A 12524-nucleotide genomic window follows, 5' to 3' on the forward strand; every position below is an offset into this window, starting at 1 on the left:
GCTTCGTGCCCAGGGTCCTGTCCCGGGCAGCCCCAGTGCGCCTCTGTGCATGCAAACCTGGGCAGGAGGCTCCTGCAGAGCCAGGCACATGCAGGGGATAGTGCCGGGATGCAGGCTCAGCTCCCAGCCTGGGGAAGGCAAATGGGACTCGGAAGCAGCCTGGATTCGAAGGGAAAGAAACTTTCATCCTACCTGGAGCTGCAGCCTTGCTCCTGCAGCTGAGGATGAGCATGAGCATGCGGAACGAGGGACTCCCAAGGTGCTCTACTGAGGCCAGGCGGGAGGAGGAGCAATGAAAAGCAGGAGGACATCACCCGGAGCATCCCTGCTGGGAGCATCCCTCCAGCAACGGCTTCTCCCAGGGATGGGGCTTAAAGGAGCATCTCCATTCCCAGCTGAGGAAGGCGAGCGGAGGCCTGGGTCTCTCCTGCTCACCCCCCTGCCTGTCAGTCCTGCAGAGCCCTGGGGCCACGCTGCCTCCTCCTGCGGTAGGTACCTGCTGTGCTTGTGGGATGGGACATGCAAAGTCAGTCCGATGGGAAACCACCTCTCGTTGTACAAGGTGTTGATGGCTGGGTCCTGCCGAGCTTCCCTGTCCCTGTCCGTCCCAGGAGCGCTGGTTGGGGGGTGCTGGTGTCACCCCAAGCAGGGCACAAGGAAGCCCCGTGTCCAGCCGCTTCCTCCCAAACACACAGGGACCACGCTGGGCTTTGAAAACACCATTTATTACAATGGAGCCTTCCAGGCTAAAATCCCAAGCCAAGGGCCTGGGGTTGGTTTCCGCTGTGGCAGGCTGTGACGGGGCCGTGGGGTTGGGGCTGGGGCTTGGTTTTTGCTGTAGGTTTTCCTGTTGAACAAAACGGAGTTGGGAGGCAGGAATGAGGGAGCTCCTGCTCCCGAACAGGGACAGACCCCACTGGTGAGCAGAAGGGATGATGCAGTGCCTGCAGGCAGCGGGGGACCAGGGTCCCCTGCACTGTGCCTGACCCCGCTGCAAGTCAAAGGGGGTGGCAGAGCCCCCCCGGTGGCTCCGGCTGCCCAGGGTGGTGAGATTCCATCAAACCAACCACGTCCCACCGCTCCTGCTCACACATCAGAGTGGAAGCCGATGGGTTCTTCTTCTTCCTCACGCTGCTGATGTTCATCAGAAGAAACAAAAACACCCCCAAAATAACCCCACGCCAGCCCTCGTGCTCCTGTAAACGGGAGTTTCTCCTGCTGCTCGGTCCCTGCAGCGTGCACGGGGAGAGCAGGGCTCCAGGAGCTGCTGCTGCGCATCCACAGGGATGAGCCCCTGCTGCCATCGTCTCCTCCAGGGCTTCGGCTGGTGGCGTCCGCTCCACGCCTGGCGCTGGGGCAGGTCACCCCCGTTCCTCCTCCTCCTCCTCCTCCCCGGGATGCTGGAGCCAGGGCGAGGACGGGCTCTCAAACCACAGCCGAGGAGGAGGAAGAGGAGGAGGAAGAGGAGGCTGTGGCTGCCGACGATGAAGGAGAGGAGGAAGGGGAGGAGGAGGCGTTCCAGAAGAGCCAGCGCCTCTTGGGCTGCCGTTTGAGGTGGAGGTAGTCTTCCTTCTCCCGCTCCTTCTTCGCCCGCTGGTAGTGATCCTCCTCCTTCAGGTACCACACCGGCGGCCAGCGGTGCTTCTCAAAGTACTCCTGGTTCTCTGCAGGGAGACGGGGGGTGAGGGCAGTGCTGGGACCCCTGGAACCCCCTTCTCCCCGCCCCGGCCCCCACTCACCTCCCGACATGGCCTTCATGTCCCGGGGGAACTTGCGGCAGACGTTGTTGTAGTTGGTGCAGATGTGATGCAGGCACCAGTCCGCGAGCTGGTAGGCGCAGTGGAACTGGGAGAGATGGAGCCCACGTCAGAGCCACCCTTGGGCAGGTTAAAGCCATTCCCCTTGTCCTGTCCCTACAGGCCCTTGTCCAAAGCTCCTCTCCAGGTTTCCTGCAGCCCCTTCAGGCACTGGAGCTGCTCTAAGGTCTCCCCTTCAGGAGCCTTCTCTTCTCCTTCCAGCCCTTTCTCCTACCTGAGCCAGCTCCAGGAACACGAGCACGTCCCCATCGATGTCCACCATCATCTGCGCCGCCTCCATCAGGCCGGTGACCGTGTACTGCTCTGTGGGGGACACACGGGGTTAGAACGGCTGGGACCGGGTGACCCAGGAGCATGGGGACAGCATCGCGGCGCAGGCGGTGAGACTTACCAGTGAGAGCCACCAGATGCGGCAGGCAGAGGCGGTTGGCGAGGATGATGAGCTTCATGTCGTCGAGGTCGGGGCTGGAGCTGAACTGCCCGGTGTAGAGGTACTCCAGCACCGCCCGCATGCAGCTCTTGCTGGTGTAAGGAAGTGCCACCTACGAGACGCGCACCGTCATCACCCTGCCACCGTCCCCGCCTGTCCCCCCCTCCCTGCGGGCTCCGTCCTCACCTCGTTGGTGGAGCTCTCCACGAAGGGGCCGCCGAACATCGCGGCCATCCAGTCACAGCTGGAGATGAGCAGGGGCTTGTGGGCACTGATAGCACCATCATCCAGCACGAAGGTGACATCTGGGGACAAGCAGAGGGATGCTGCTGGGACCATCCCTGTCACCCAGGGCTCAGGCACCCCCTGTCTCACACTGGGGACCACAGAAGGAAGGGAACAGAGCCTGGCACATCCTGTGTTTTCTCCCTAAAGATCCCTATTTCATTTCCCAGCATCTCCTGATCGCTCAGAGGAGTTCAGGGAAGGGCCTTGCTCGGGCTCTGCCTCTTCCAAGTGGTTTTCCCAAGGCACAACACAACACATTGGGAAGCAAAGTGGAAATCCCAGGAACCAAAAGTCTCGCCCAAGCTTGAACCTTGGGAAAGAGCTCAGAATTGCTGGGGATTTCCCACCTCCTGCTCTGCTCTCCACCCTGGACCACGGCTTCTCCCCAAGGCCAGCACACGTTTGTCCCTAACAGCAACAGCTCGGCCTCATCCAGCCGGAGGGATGCCGGGACACTGACCCCCCTTGGGACATCACCCCGCAGCAGCACAGCACACGCCGGTGGCACGTGGTGCTGGGGAAGGCCCATCAAGGGCACGTTGCTGCTCATAAATCAGATGGCCCCGTGAAATCCAGACCCGGGGGGGGGGGGGGGCAGGAAGTCGCCTTTGCTGCTCTCTGTGGACAAACAGAGCTCTGGGTCGGGCTGGGGAGCAGCAACCCCGGTGGAAGGAGCATCATTCGCAGGGTAAAACACAAAGCTACGGAGCTGCCAGGCACCCACAGCGTGACCCTGGGGAAGGGACGTCAGCTCCTGCCGACCCGCAGCTCCGCGCCCCCATCCTTCCATTAGAGCCCCCCGCAAGGGAGATGTGGTCCTCCCCCTCGGCCCGCAGTTGTACCCGAGAAAGTCCCCTTGGCCAGGCATTCCTTCACCCGGTTGGTCCTCCGGACGTGGAAGGCTTTGGTGATCTCCTGGTTCATGAACGCCTCGTTGTTGAGGATGTTGGCCACCATCATGCGGAGGTCGAACACCTCCAGCAGCTCAGCGATGTGAGCGATGTGCATGAGGTCCCGCTCATTCTCATCCAGCTCCCCTGTGTACAGGTACTTCAGCACGGCCCGGAAAGGACCTGGCTGGATGGAAGCGTCCATCTTCACCACCACCATCAGCTTGGACTTGTAGGTCAGGGGGTCTTCTGCCATCTCCTCCTGGATGCTGGTGAAAGCCCGGCTCCAAGAGGACAGGTTCCTTCCCCGCCGCAGCCCATGCTCCCCGTTCTCATAGCGGTTGCCCCGCAGGATCCCATCACTGGTGGAGGCTCTAAGGCACGGTTTTCTCTGGCCAGACCCGGCCTCCTCGGTGCTCTCGCAGATATCAAAGCTCGCAGCACGGAGGAGGAACTCCCGCCCGTGGTGCCTCTCCTCTTGGTGCAGCATCCTCTCGGCGGCCGCGGTGACGGCCACCCCGAAGCCGTGCCCCGCGGTGCTCTGCTGGTCCTCCTCGCTCAGGTCCATGAGGAACAGGTCGTAAAACTTGGAGGAGGAGGTGGAGAGGTAGATCTTGTGTGCGTAGATTTTGATCTTCTCTTGCAGCACCAGGATGACATCCGCGCAGAGCGGGTCCTCCAAGAGGTGGGCAGGACGCTCCTCGTTGTTGGAAGGGGGGTCCGGGACAATGATGATGGGTGGAGGGGGCTTAGGGGGCAGGAAGGGGGCTTGGAGAAGAGGCCGCTGCACGTTGCGGAGGTGGGACTTCCAGAACTGGAGGTGACGGCGGGAGATGAGGGCGGCGCGGATGGCGTTGTCGAAGACGTCCTTGATGCCGAACTGGGCCACCACGCTCGTCTCGTAATAGGGGATCCCCAGCTCCTTGGCCACCTCCCTCCCCTTCTCTGGGGGAAGGATCTCATTGGGTTTGATTGGCCTAGAAAAGAAGGGGGAGAATGAAGAGATGTGTGCTAAGGAGAACGCGTTGGGCAGGCACGGACATCCTCACGGCACGAGTCCTACCTGGCCAAGGGTCGCCGTGCCCGATTGACGGCCTCCAGGTCGGCGTAGCGCAGGTCGAGCTGGCAGCCCACCAGGATGACGGGCGCACGGGGACAGAAGTGCTTGATCTCTGGGTACCACATGGTCTTCACGTGGTGCAGGGAGTTGGGGTTGGCGATGGAGAAGCACAAAACCACAACGTCGGACCTGCGAGGAAGGGGAAGGCGCAGGTTGGTGATGGAGCTTTGCTCTCCCGCCATGCCCAGGGTAGCACAAGGCTCTGCCTCTCTCCTACCTGCCATAGGCAAAGCGCCTGTCTTTGTGGTGGTCACCAAAGGTGTCCCAGAGCCGCAGGGACACACTGACATCATCTACCACATCCCGGGAGCGCTCCAGCACCTGTGGGAACAGAAGCACCATCCAGCTCCTTAGTCCTTGAGCCCTGCAAGAGCGGGGTTGTCCCCACCGCATGCAAGATACAGAGGAGTCATCCCCAATTCCCCCATGGGGAGGATGCAACTCCCTCTCCTTGGGGTTCCCTTGGAGTACCCATGAGCTGCGCATCACCCTCACCTCCTGGCAGACACGGTACTGGTCGATGGCCCACACTGTGGGCACATGGGTGGCAAGGAGCTGGTACTGGGTCAAAGTGGCGTTGCAGGCGCGGGCGCAGATGAGTCGGGTCTTGCCCACCGCGTTGTCCCCGACCACGACGCACTTGATAGTTTCTACGTTTGGCCTCTCATAATCCATGTCAGAATCCATTAATTGGGACCTGGAGGGGAAAAGGGGGGTCGGAAATATGCTGGGGAGAAGCCAGGGTGGGTTGTCTCCAGAGGGGATGCGATGGGATGCCAAGGGGGGTGAAGCAACAATGCGACGCCGACACTCACACTCAGAGCCACAAGCCCCTGACAGCACAGGGGAAGCACTGCAGTGACCGGGTGCCCCGGTGAAGGCAGGAATGCAGGCAGAGTGCAGGCAGAGCGCAGGCAGCTCCCAAAGCTCCCCACCAGTCCCCTGTAACACTGTGATGCCCGAGGCAGCGTGCGTCGCTGTGCCGCGCGCGTCAGACACATGCCCTGCGTTTCATCCCCTCCTCCCTCCCCGCTCTGCCTCACGCTTGTTCATGTGAGATGAGGCTTCTTCCTTCCCCCCCCTTCTTCCTTTCCCCTTTCTCCCTTTCCAGCCTTTGCAAGCGAAGCTTCCAGATCCGACTGACCGAGCGCGCACACACGGGCACTGCCAGCCTGGCCTGGGGGGGTCTCGCCCTCGGCGCTGACCTCCCACCCCATTCCCAGAGGGAATGTTTGCTCCCAGCTACGAGCAGCAAAGGAGAAACTCATCACGTTTCCAGGAGGATCAGGAGTCATCGGGTTTGGGAAGGCTCCCAGCATCTCCAACCTTCCCGGATACTCCCAAGAGAGAGGTTGGTGCTGTGGGTGCTGCGAAGCCGATGCAAAGCACCCGTATCCCCTGAGGTGTAACACCCTTTGCCTGCTCAAAGCCCCCTAAACCAGCCAGAATGAACTCACCACAGCATTAAGACAGGGATTTATGTGGTTTCCAGGAGGAAAAGCAGGGAGGAGATTGAACCAAGGGGGAAAAGGACAAAAAGAAACCACCTCACATCCCAATTGCTTTGAACTTCCCAAAGCCACAGATCTCTTCCCCCTCATCACCCCCTCCTGGCCCCGGCCTCGCGAGCTGCTATAATAAACCACCAGCGCGAAGTGAGCTAAAGCACCCGGTAACGATGGCAACGGAGCGCGGGGACCACGGCCGCAGCGCCCCAAACCAGCCTGGCAAGGACTTCCCAATGTTAGCACCTCCCTCCCGTGCGCAGGCTCCCTGAGCACACCTGAGCTACACCAGGCAGCCGAGAGGGCACGTGAGAGGGCTCCGCACCGAGCAGCATCGAGCCACAGGGCAAGCGTAGGCAGAGGCGGGTGGCACCGGTCCAGGCCGCTTTAGGTGCCAGTGCTGAGGCATCGGCTGGTCCCAAGGCAAAAGTTCTCTAAGTTGCCTCATCCCCTCCATCCTTTGGGATGCGGGGAGTTCTATCTGCTGAGGGCATTGAAAACTGGGAATTGCCACCTCCATGGGCTCTGCACGGCACAAAGGAGTCAGGGCAGGTTCCCTCCTTCGCTGTTAACCCGTGGAAATCTGTTTCCATCTCACACATCCCCCTCCACCACTGTCCCTGCTCTTCCCGGGATCAGCTTTGCCCTGTGGGACCAGGAGATCTCTGGGGGGGTCATCAGTGCTCATGGAGCTTCACTGCAGTTATTTTTAGGACCAGCCGTGCTCCCAGGCGGGACGAGCTCATTCAGATGGGGAGAAGGCACATGGAGATGACAACTGCGGGTGGCTCTTTGGATGCTCATCCTGCACCCAGCCAAGCACAGGGGAAAGTCTGGTGCTCCAAGGGAATTAAGGGCTAAATCCTAATGGGATCAGTGCCTGTGTGGAGGGGAGGAAGAGGGGGACAGCAGCAGGCATGAAATATGGGCTTGGAATAAAGCAGAAGCACGCTGGGGAGCTCCCATCACCCCCGGAGGGGGCTGAGCCTCTTTGCAGGGACAATTCCAACAGCACCACGTAGCCACCTCCGCAACCACCTTCCCCCCATCTCTCCAAAACCCACCAGAGAGCAAGCAATAACCCGAGATGCCAAAACATCAGAGATCCCCCCCCCAGGAAAAGCCTTTCCCTGTGGAGCAGGGATGCTTCAGCCTGCAGCAGCCCCCGGCACTGCTCTCCCTGCCAACCGCAGCCCCCAACCCAAACCACGGGCACCCAATTCACCCCAAGGGGACACCCCAGCATCGCTCCTTCCAGGCTGCCCAGCCCGCTGTTACCAAGGCAACTGCACCATCACCCCCAGACCGTCGCCTAGCAACTCCCAGGCTAAAAAATCCTCCATCCCGCACCTCGCGAGCGGAGGAGAAGCCCCAAAGCGGGGGGAAACCGCCCCAAAACGGCAGCGATGCACAAAAATAACGCGGCCCCTCCCGGGACCCACGGACCGGCAGCCGTGGGGTGGGGGGGAGACGGGGCCCGGAGGAAGGAGCCGGGGCTGTGCAGGCCGCGATGGGAGGGAGCGGGGCCCCGAGCAGGGCTGCGGCACGGACGGGCCCGGCCGCGGCACAGGGGACCCGGAGCACCGGGAGCGGGGCATTGCGATGGGGCCGGGGGTGCTCGGAAGACCCACATCGGGGATGTGGGGCACTGCGATGGGGCCGAGGGCCCTCGGAGCACCCATATCGGGGGTGCAGAGCATTGCAAGGGGGCTGAGGAGCACCGGGATTGGGTGCGGGGCTGTACAGCGAGGATGGGAGTGCTCGGAGAGCCCACGCTGGGGGTGCAGGGCATTGCTATGAGGCCAGAGATGCTCGGAGCACCAAGACTGGGGCTTCAGGGCATCAGGAGTCGGAGCAGGGCACTGCAAAGGGGCCAGGGATGCTCGGAGGACCCGGATCGGGGTGCGGGGCACTGCAAGGGGCCGGAGGTGCTCGGAGCACCCATATCGGGGGTGGGACATCTCAAGGAGGCTGGGTTAGACCCAGGCCAGGGATGGAGGGCACAGCAGTGGGGTCGGCGGTGCTCGGGACTCCCAGGCCGGGATGCGGGGCATTGCAAGGCAGCTGCGGGTGCAGCGGGACGGGGCCGGAGGCCTTGGCGGGGCAGGATGCGCGGAGCGGGGCTCGGGAAGCGGGGGGGGGTGGGGGCTCCCCGGTACTTACACCAACACAGACGAAGCGGCGGCTCCCAGGGGCCGGGGCCGGGCTCGCCCCTCCGGACATGGCCACGGCGCAGGTTGCGCGGCTCGGCTCGGCGGGGCTCGGCGCTGCGCTGCGCGGCTCAGGGCCTGGGGCGGGGGGGCCCATGCCGGCACCTCGGCCGCCCCGCGCTCAGCATCCGCGGCCCGCTGCGCTGCGCGGAGCCCTGCGCGGACGAACCCTGCGCGCTGCAGTCGCGCCCGCCCCGCCTTTCATTCACAAAAAACAACCGGCCCCACCGAGGCCCCGCCCCCGGCCCCCCGCCGCCGCCCATTGGCTGAGAGAGACCTGGGGGGGGTACCCCTGGGGGGCTGCGGGACCCACCTCCTGCCCTCCCTTGCAGGGGTCTTCATCCTGCTCCCCACCATCTGCGCCGCATGGGGACCCTTGTCCTGCCACCCCAGTCCTGCCCTTGATAAGGACCCCCATCCTGCGCCCCCAATCCTGCCTTGAAAGGGAACCCTCATTTTGCCCCCCAGTTTTGCCATGGATTGGTCTCCATCCTGCCCTTAATCCACACGTGTGTGGGACTCCAGCCCTATACCCCCATCTCAGCCTCCATCATCTGCTGCCTCCAACCCTCATCCTCTCCCTGCATCCCACCTCCATCCTCCCTCCTCTCCGTGCACTCCTGCCGCTGGGAAGGGGTTCACCCTCTGCCTGCCCCCTCCTTGGACCACCTTTCCCCCCAACCCTTGTTGGATGGGGGCTATTCAGGTTCTTCCAGCCCCACAGCTCTCAGCCAGGCCATGTGTGCTGCTGCAGGCCATCACTTTAGCTGAGGAAGGGGCTGCACCAAGGCAGACCCCTCATGTGGCTACTCCCAGCTCCCAGACCTCCCCCCTCCCAGCACCCGGGGCTGTTCTCCTGTATGTGGGGCAGATGTGACCCATCCATCCACACGCTGCAGTGCTGCCCTTGAACCCCAGCCCATAACGCTCCTCACAGCCCCCTCCTCACCCCACAGCCCCCCCCCCGGGCTGCCCCAAACCCCCAGCTCAGGGCACATCAAACCCCAAAGTCATCCCCGCAGCGCGGCTGCCGGGAAGGCGCCCAGCCCCGCTGCCTTGACCCCAAACATCCGCATCATGTGATGCTTCGCCATCCCTTCCCAAGGCTTTCGGCCGCCTTTCCCCCCCCTTTTCCTGGCGCCGGGCTAAGCTCGGCCTCCCGCTCCGCTGCCGCTCCCCCCAGCCCGTGGCACTGATGCAACACCGCGTCAGCCGGCGTCAAACCCCGGCGCTCACCTCGCAGCTCCAGCGGCCCCCGATCCCTGCTCCCCATCCCAGCGCCACATCCCGCCCCCCGGCATCGCCCCCCGCCTCACCTAACTCGCAGGACCGGGATCTCTCTCTCCATAGCAGAAGGAGATGGAGTCGCTTACTGAGGAAGGGGGGGGTCTGAGCCGGGCATAGGCAGCTCCCGGTGCTGCCTCCGTGCCCGCGCCGGCTCCGTGAGCCGGTGGAGAAGCTTTTGGCTTCCCAAGGAAGCTGTTCCGTGCCCTGCAACGGGAGCTGCGAGCAGCCGAGCCGCAGCTCCGGGCCTTCTCCTGCCTGGAGTGGGTCACGGGGAAGGAACACGTAAGGCTGGTTTGGAGCCGCATGATTTGGCTTATTTGCTCTCTTGTAGCAGGTGCTTAATTGTGGCATAAAGAGCTCCCGGCAGCTTTCTGGGCAGCCGAATCCCGCCTGTGCCCTCCGTGCCAGGCACAACAACAGCACGATTGTCGCTCGCGGGGCTCCCGGGCCCTTTTCCCGGCAGGAGGAGCAGGGACACGGTGGTGAGAAGCACCATGGAGGGCTCCGGGCATGGGAATGGGCTCCGGAGCATCTCCATGGGAGGAGAAACGCGTCTCAGCTGATGCGCTGCATCCCGCTGCTCCCCAGGGATGGCGAGGCCAGCACCGCTGCCCCTGTCAGGGCTGTGATTACAAACCTGTTCTCTCCCTGCTCCCATGGCTCTCTCTGACTTAAGCCTCTTGAACTTGTCCCAGAGGGCTCTCATCTGCCCATAATCACCCTCATTCCCAGGCACGGAGCTCCAGAGCCGATGCTGAGCGCTACAGGGGTTTCACACCAGGAAGCTCACACTTTGCACTCCGTAGCATCCTCCTACCTCCATCTCCTCCTTCCCAGCAAGGAAAGAGGAAGCTCTCTGGCTATCAGACACGAGCACATGTTGCTCCAGCCATTGGCAATCATGGGGTAAAGGTTGGACTTGTTAATCTTAAACGTGTTTTCCAACCTAATTGGTTCCATGATTCCATGCCCTCCCTGATTAAACTTTATGACTCTAATGCCAGAGCACTCCCATCCCTTCCCAGGGGCTCCCTGTGTCCAGCCTCTCTGGGGGCTGGATGCAGGGATGCAAACCCATTTGCAGCTCTGCCACCACCGGAGCTGTAACAGGGCTGCCCCTCCAAGTGCCCCCCATCCTGGTCCCCATATAAGGCTGAGCTCAGTGGTATTCACCTTGCAGAGGGCAGCATCCCTTGCCTGCAGCACCCCGGGAACAGCGGATTTCGGGGGGGGACACCCCAATACCCCCCAGCAGCCCCTGCTGCTGTGAACCTGCCTTTGCCTTGCTCTGCCCTAAGCCCTGCTGTGGGTTTTCTGCCTCATCCATGCGGGAATGAGGGCATCGGGGGGTGGTGGCAGAGGGGAGCAAAGAGCAAAGTCCCCTAGAGAAAGTGGCTGGAGGAAGAGCGCGTGCGGAGGATCAGAGGGTACTCACAGGCTGCGGGCCATGGCTGTCATCTTCCCGGTGGGGCTGCCTTTCCCTTGGGTTTCCATCTCTTTCTCCTGGCAGATCCCGATGGAGAAGGGCAGAAGGGCTCTGTGAAAACACCCCACACATGGAGTCACATCCTGCAGCCACCCCCTGCCCTCTAGCCCCGCTACCCAGGGCACAGAAAGCCTGTTCTCAGGCACAAGATCTGCTCTCGCCATGCCACTGCCTTCACCACACAGAGCAGCCGAGGGCGAGATGCACGGATACATGCAACAGGCATGCACAGACCCATCCCTTCCACTGAATCCCAGCCACAGCCTCCTCGCAGCCCCAGTGGTCAAGGGGGAGTCCCCATTCCCTGCTCCAAGCATCTTACCCTGGGAGTGGGAGCCTTCCCTGCAGGCACATGGAACCCTGGCAGTGCCTGGTGCCAGCACCAAGCATGTTTGCCTTGGCCAAGGCTCCAGAGCAAGGCAGGGCAGCGAGACTGTCCCCTCCTTCCCCAGCTCTGCATCACCGGTGCCTGCACACGTCAGGCTGGAGCAGAGTCCAGCCCGGGTTTCGATCCCTGGCTCCTGCTGGGAATGGGGTTCAGAGACCCACCGTGGTGCTGGGTCCTTCTCTGGATCCAGCCAGGAGGAGCAGTGAGGGTCACCCCTCCAATGTGCTGCTCTGCTCTGCTGCAAGGGATCTCTAGCATCCCCCAGGCATCCATGCAGGCTCCATCGGCCTTCCCTCACCATGGAGGGAGGTGGCAGCTCATGTAAGTGTTGTTTATGGGCTTAATATCCATGTGGACCCAGCGGGCAGGAGAAGCCTCCAACCAGCACCCTGCCAAATGCTGCCAAACCCCAATCCCCATGGATGTGCCTCTGTGGGCTGGGAAGGAGAGGCCAGAAAACTGGAGGAGAAGGTCAAGAACAGGCCAAAAGAGCATTTCTGCACCTTTCATCTCATGTCCTGCCACAGCAGCAGGGTCTATCCCTGAGCCAGGAGATGGGATGCTCTGGAAATTCACTGCACATGCATCCTCTGACCCAGCTCCCGTCTGCCAGCCCTGAAACAAGGCACCTGATAGGCCACGGGTGATAGCTCACCCTGCCATCGACACCGCGCAGCATCCCAGGGATCCTTCACTCCCTCCATCAATATTTAAACCCAGAAGGAGCCATTTTAGTGCTGTTTAATGCCACGTGTCCTCCAAGCAAAGCATCCTCCTCTAGCAGAGCTAGTGAACATCTGGGGCTCTAGGAATGGGGTCAAGGTCCCAGCCTGCGTGTACTGGATTCCTGCACCCTTCAGCTGGGACGTGTGGGATTTACCCCACGGAGTGAGATGAAATCCCAGCTCCTGCTGCTCCTCCGCCTGCTTCCCATCACCTCAGCCAGGTTTGGGGATGCAGGGCCGGCCCCACGCTCACAGAAGGGCTGCAGCCAGGAGCACTCAGAGGCTCAGGCTGCTCCATGCAGCATTCACAGCGTCAGGAGCTGCTGACGCCTCCTGAAAACACTGTGAAAAGCTGCTATTTGGGGAAAGTTCCTCTTG

At 62.2% G+C, this 12524-nt stretch overlaps 1 protein-coding gene across 1 annotated transcript; it reads right to left on the reverse strand.

The window, feature by feature from the left end:
* Positions 1 to 1425: 1425 nt before the first annotated feature.
* On the reverse strand, positions 1426 to 8337 carry RHOBTB2 (Rho related BTB domain containing 2; the record flags this gene model as incomplete). The annotated part of the gene is made up of 10 exons (XM_080634566.1): positions 8214 to 8337; positions 5041 to 5242; positions 4763 to 4866; positions 4489 to 4674; positions 3378 to 4402; positions 2434 to 2552; positions 2209 to 2359; positions 2032 to 2120; positions 1740 to 1845; positions 1426 to 1664 (listed from the first exon to the last, which is right to left on the reverse strand). The coding sequence occupies exons 2-10, from the start codon at positions 5230 to 5232 to the stop codon at positions 1426 to 1428; spliced, it is 2211 nt and encodes a 736-aa protein (XP_080490692.1). The 5' UTR covers positions 5233 to 5242; positions 8214 to 8337.
* Between the last annotated feature and the right edge of the window lie 4187 nt (positions 8338 to 12524).

This window comes from Psittacula echo (genome assembly GCF_963264785.1).
Source record: "Psittacula echo genome assembly, chromosome: 25".
NCBI lineage: Eukaryota > Metazoa > Chordata > Aves > Psittaciformes > Psittacidae > Psittacula > Psittacula echo.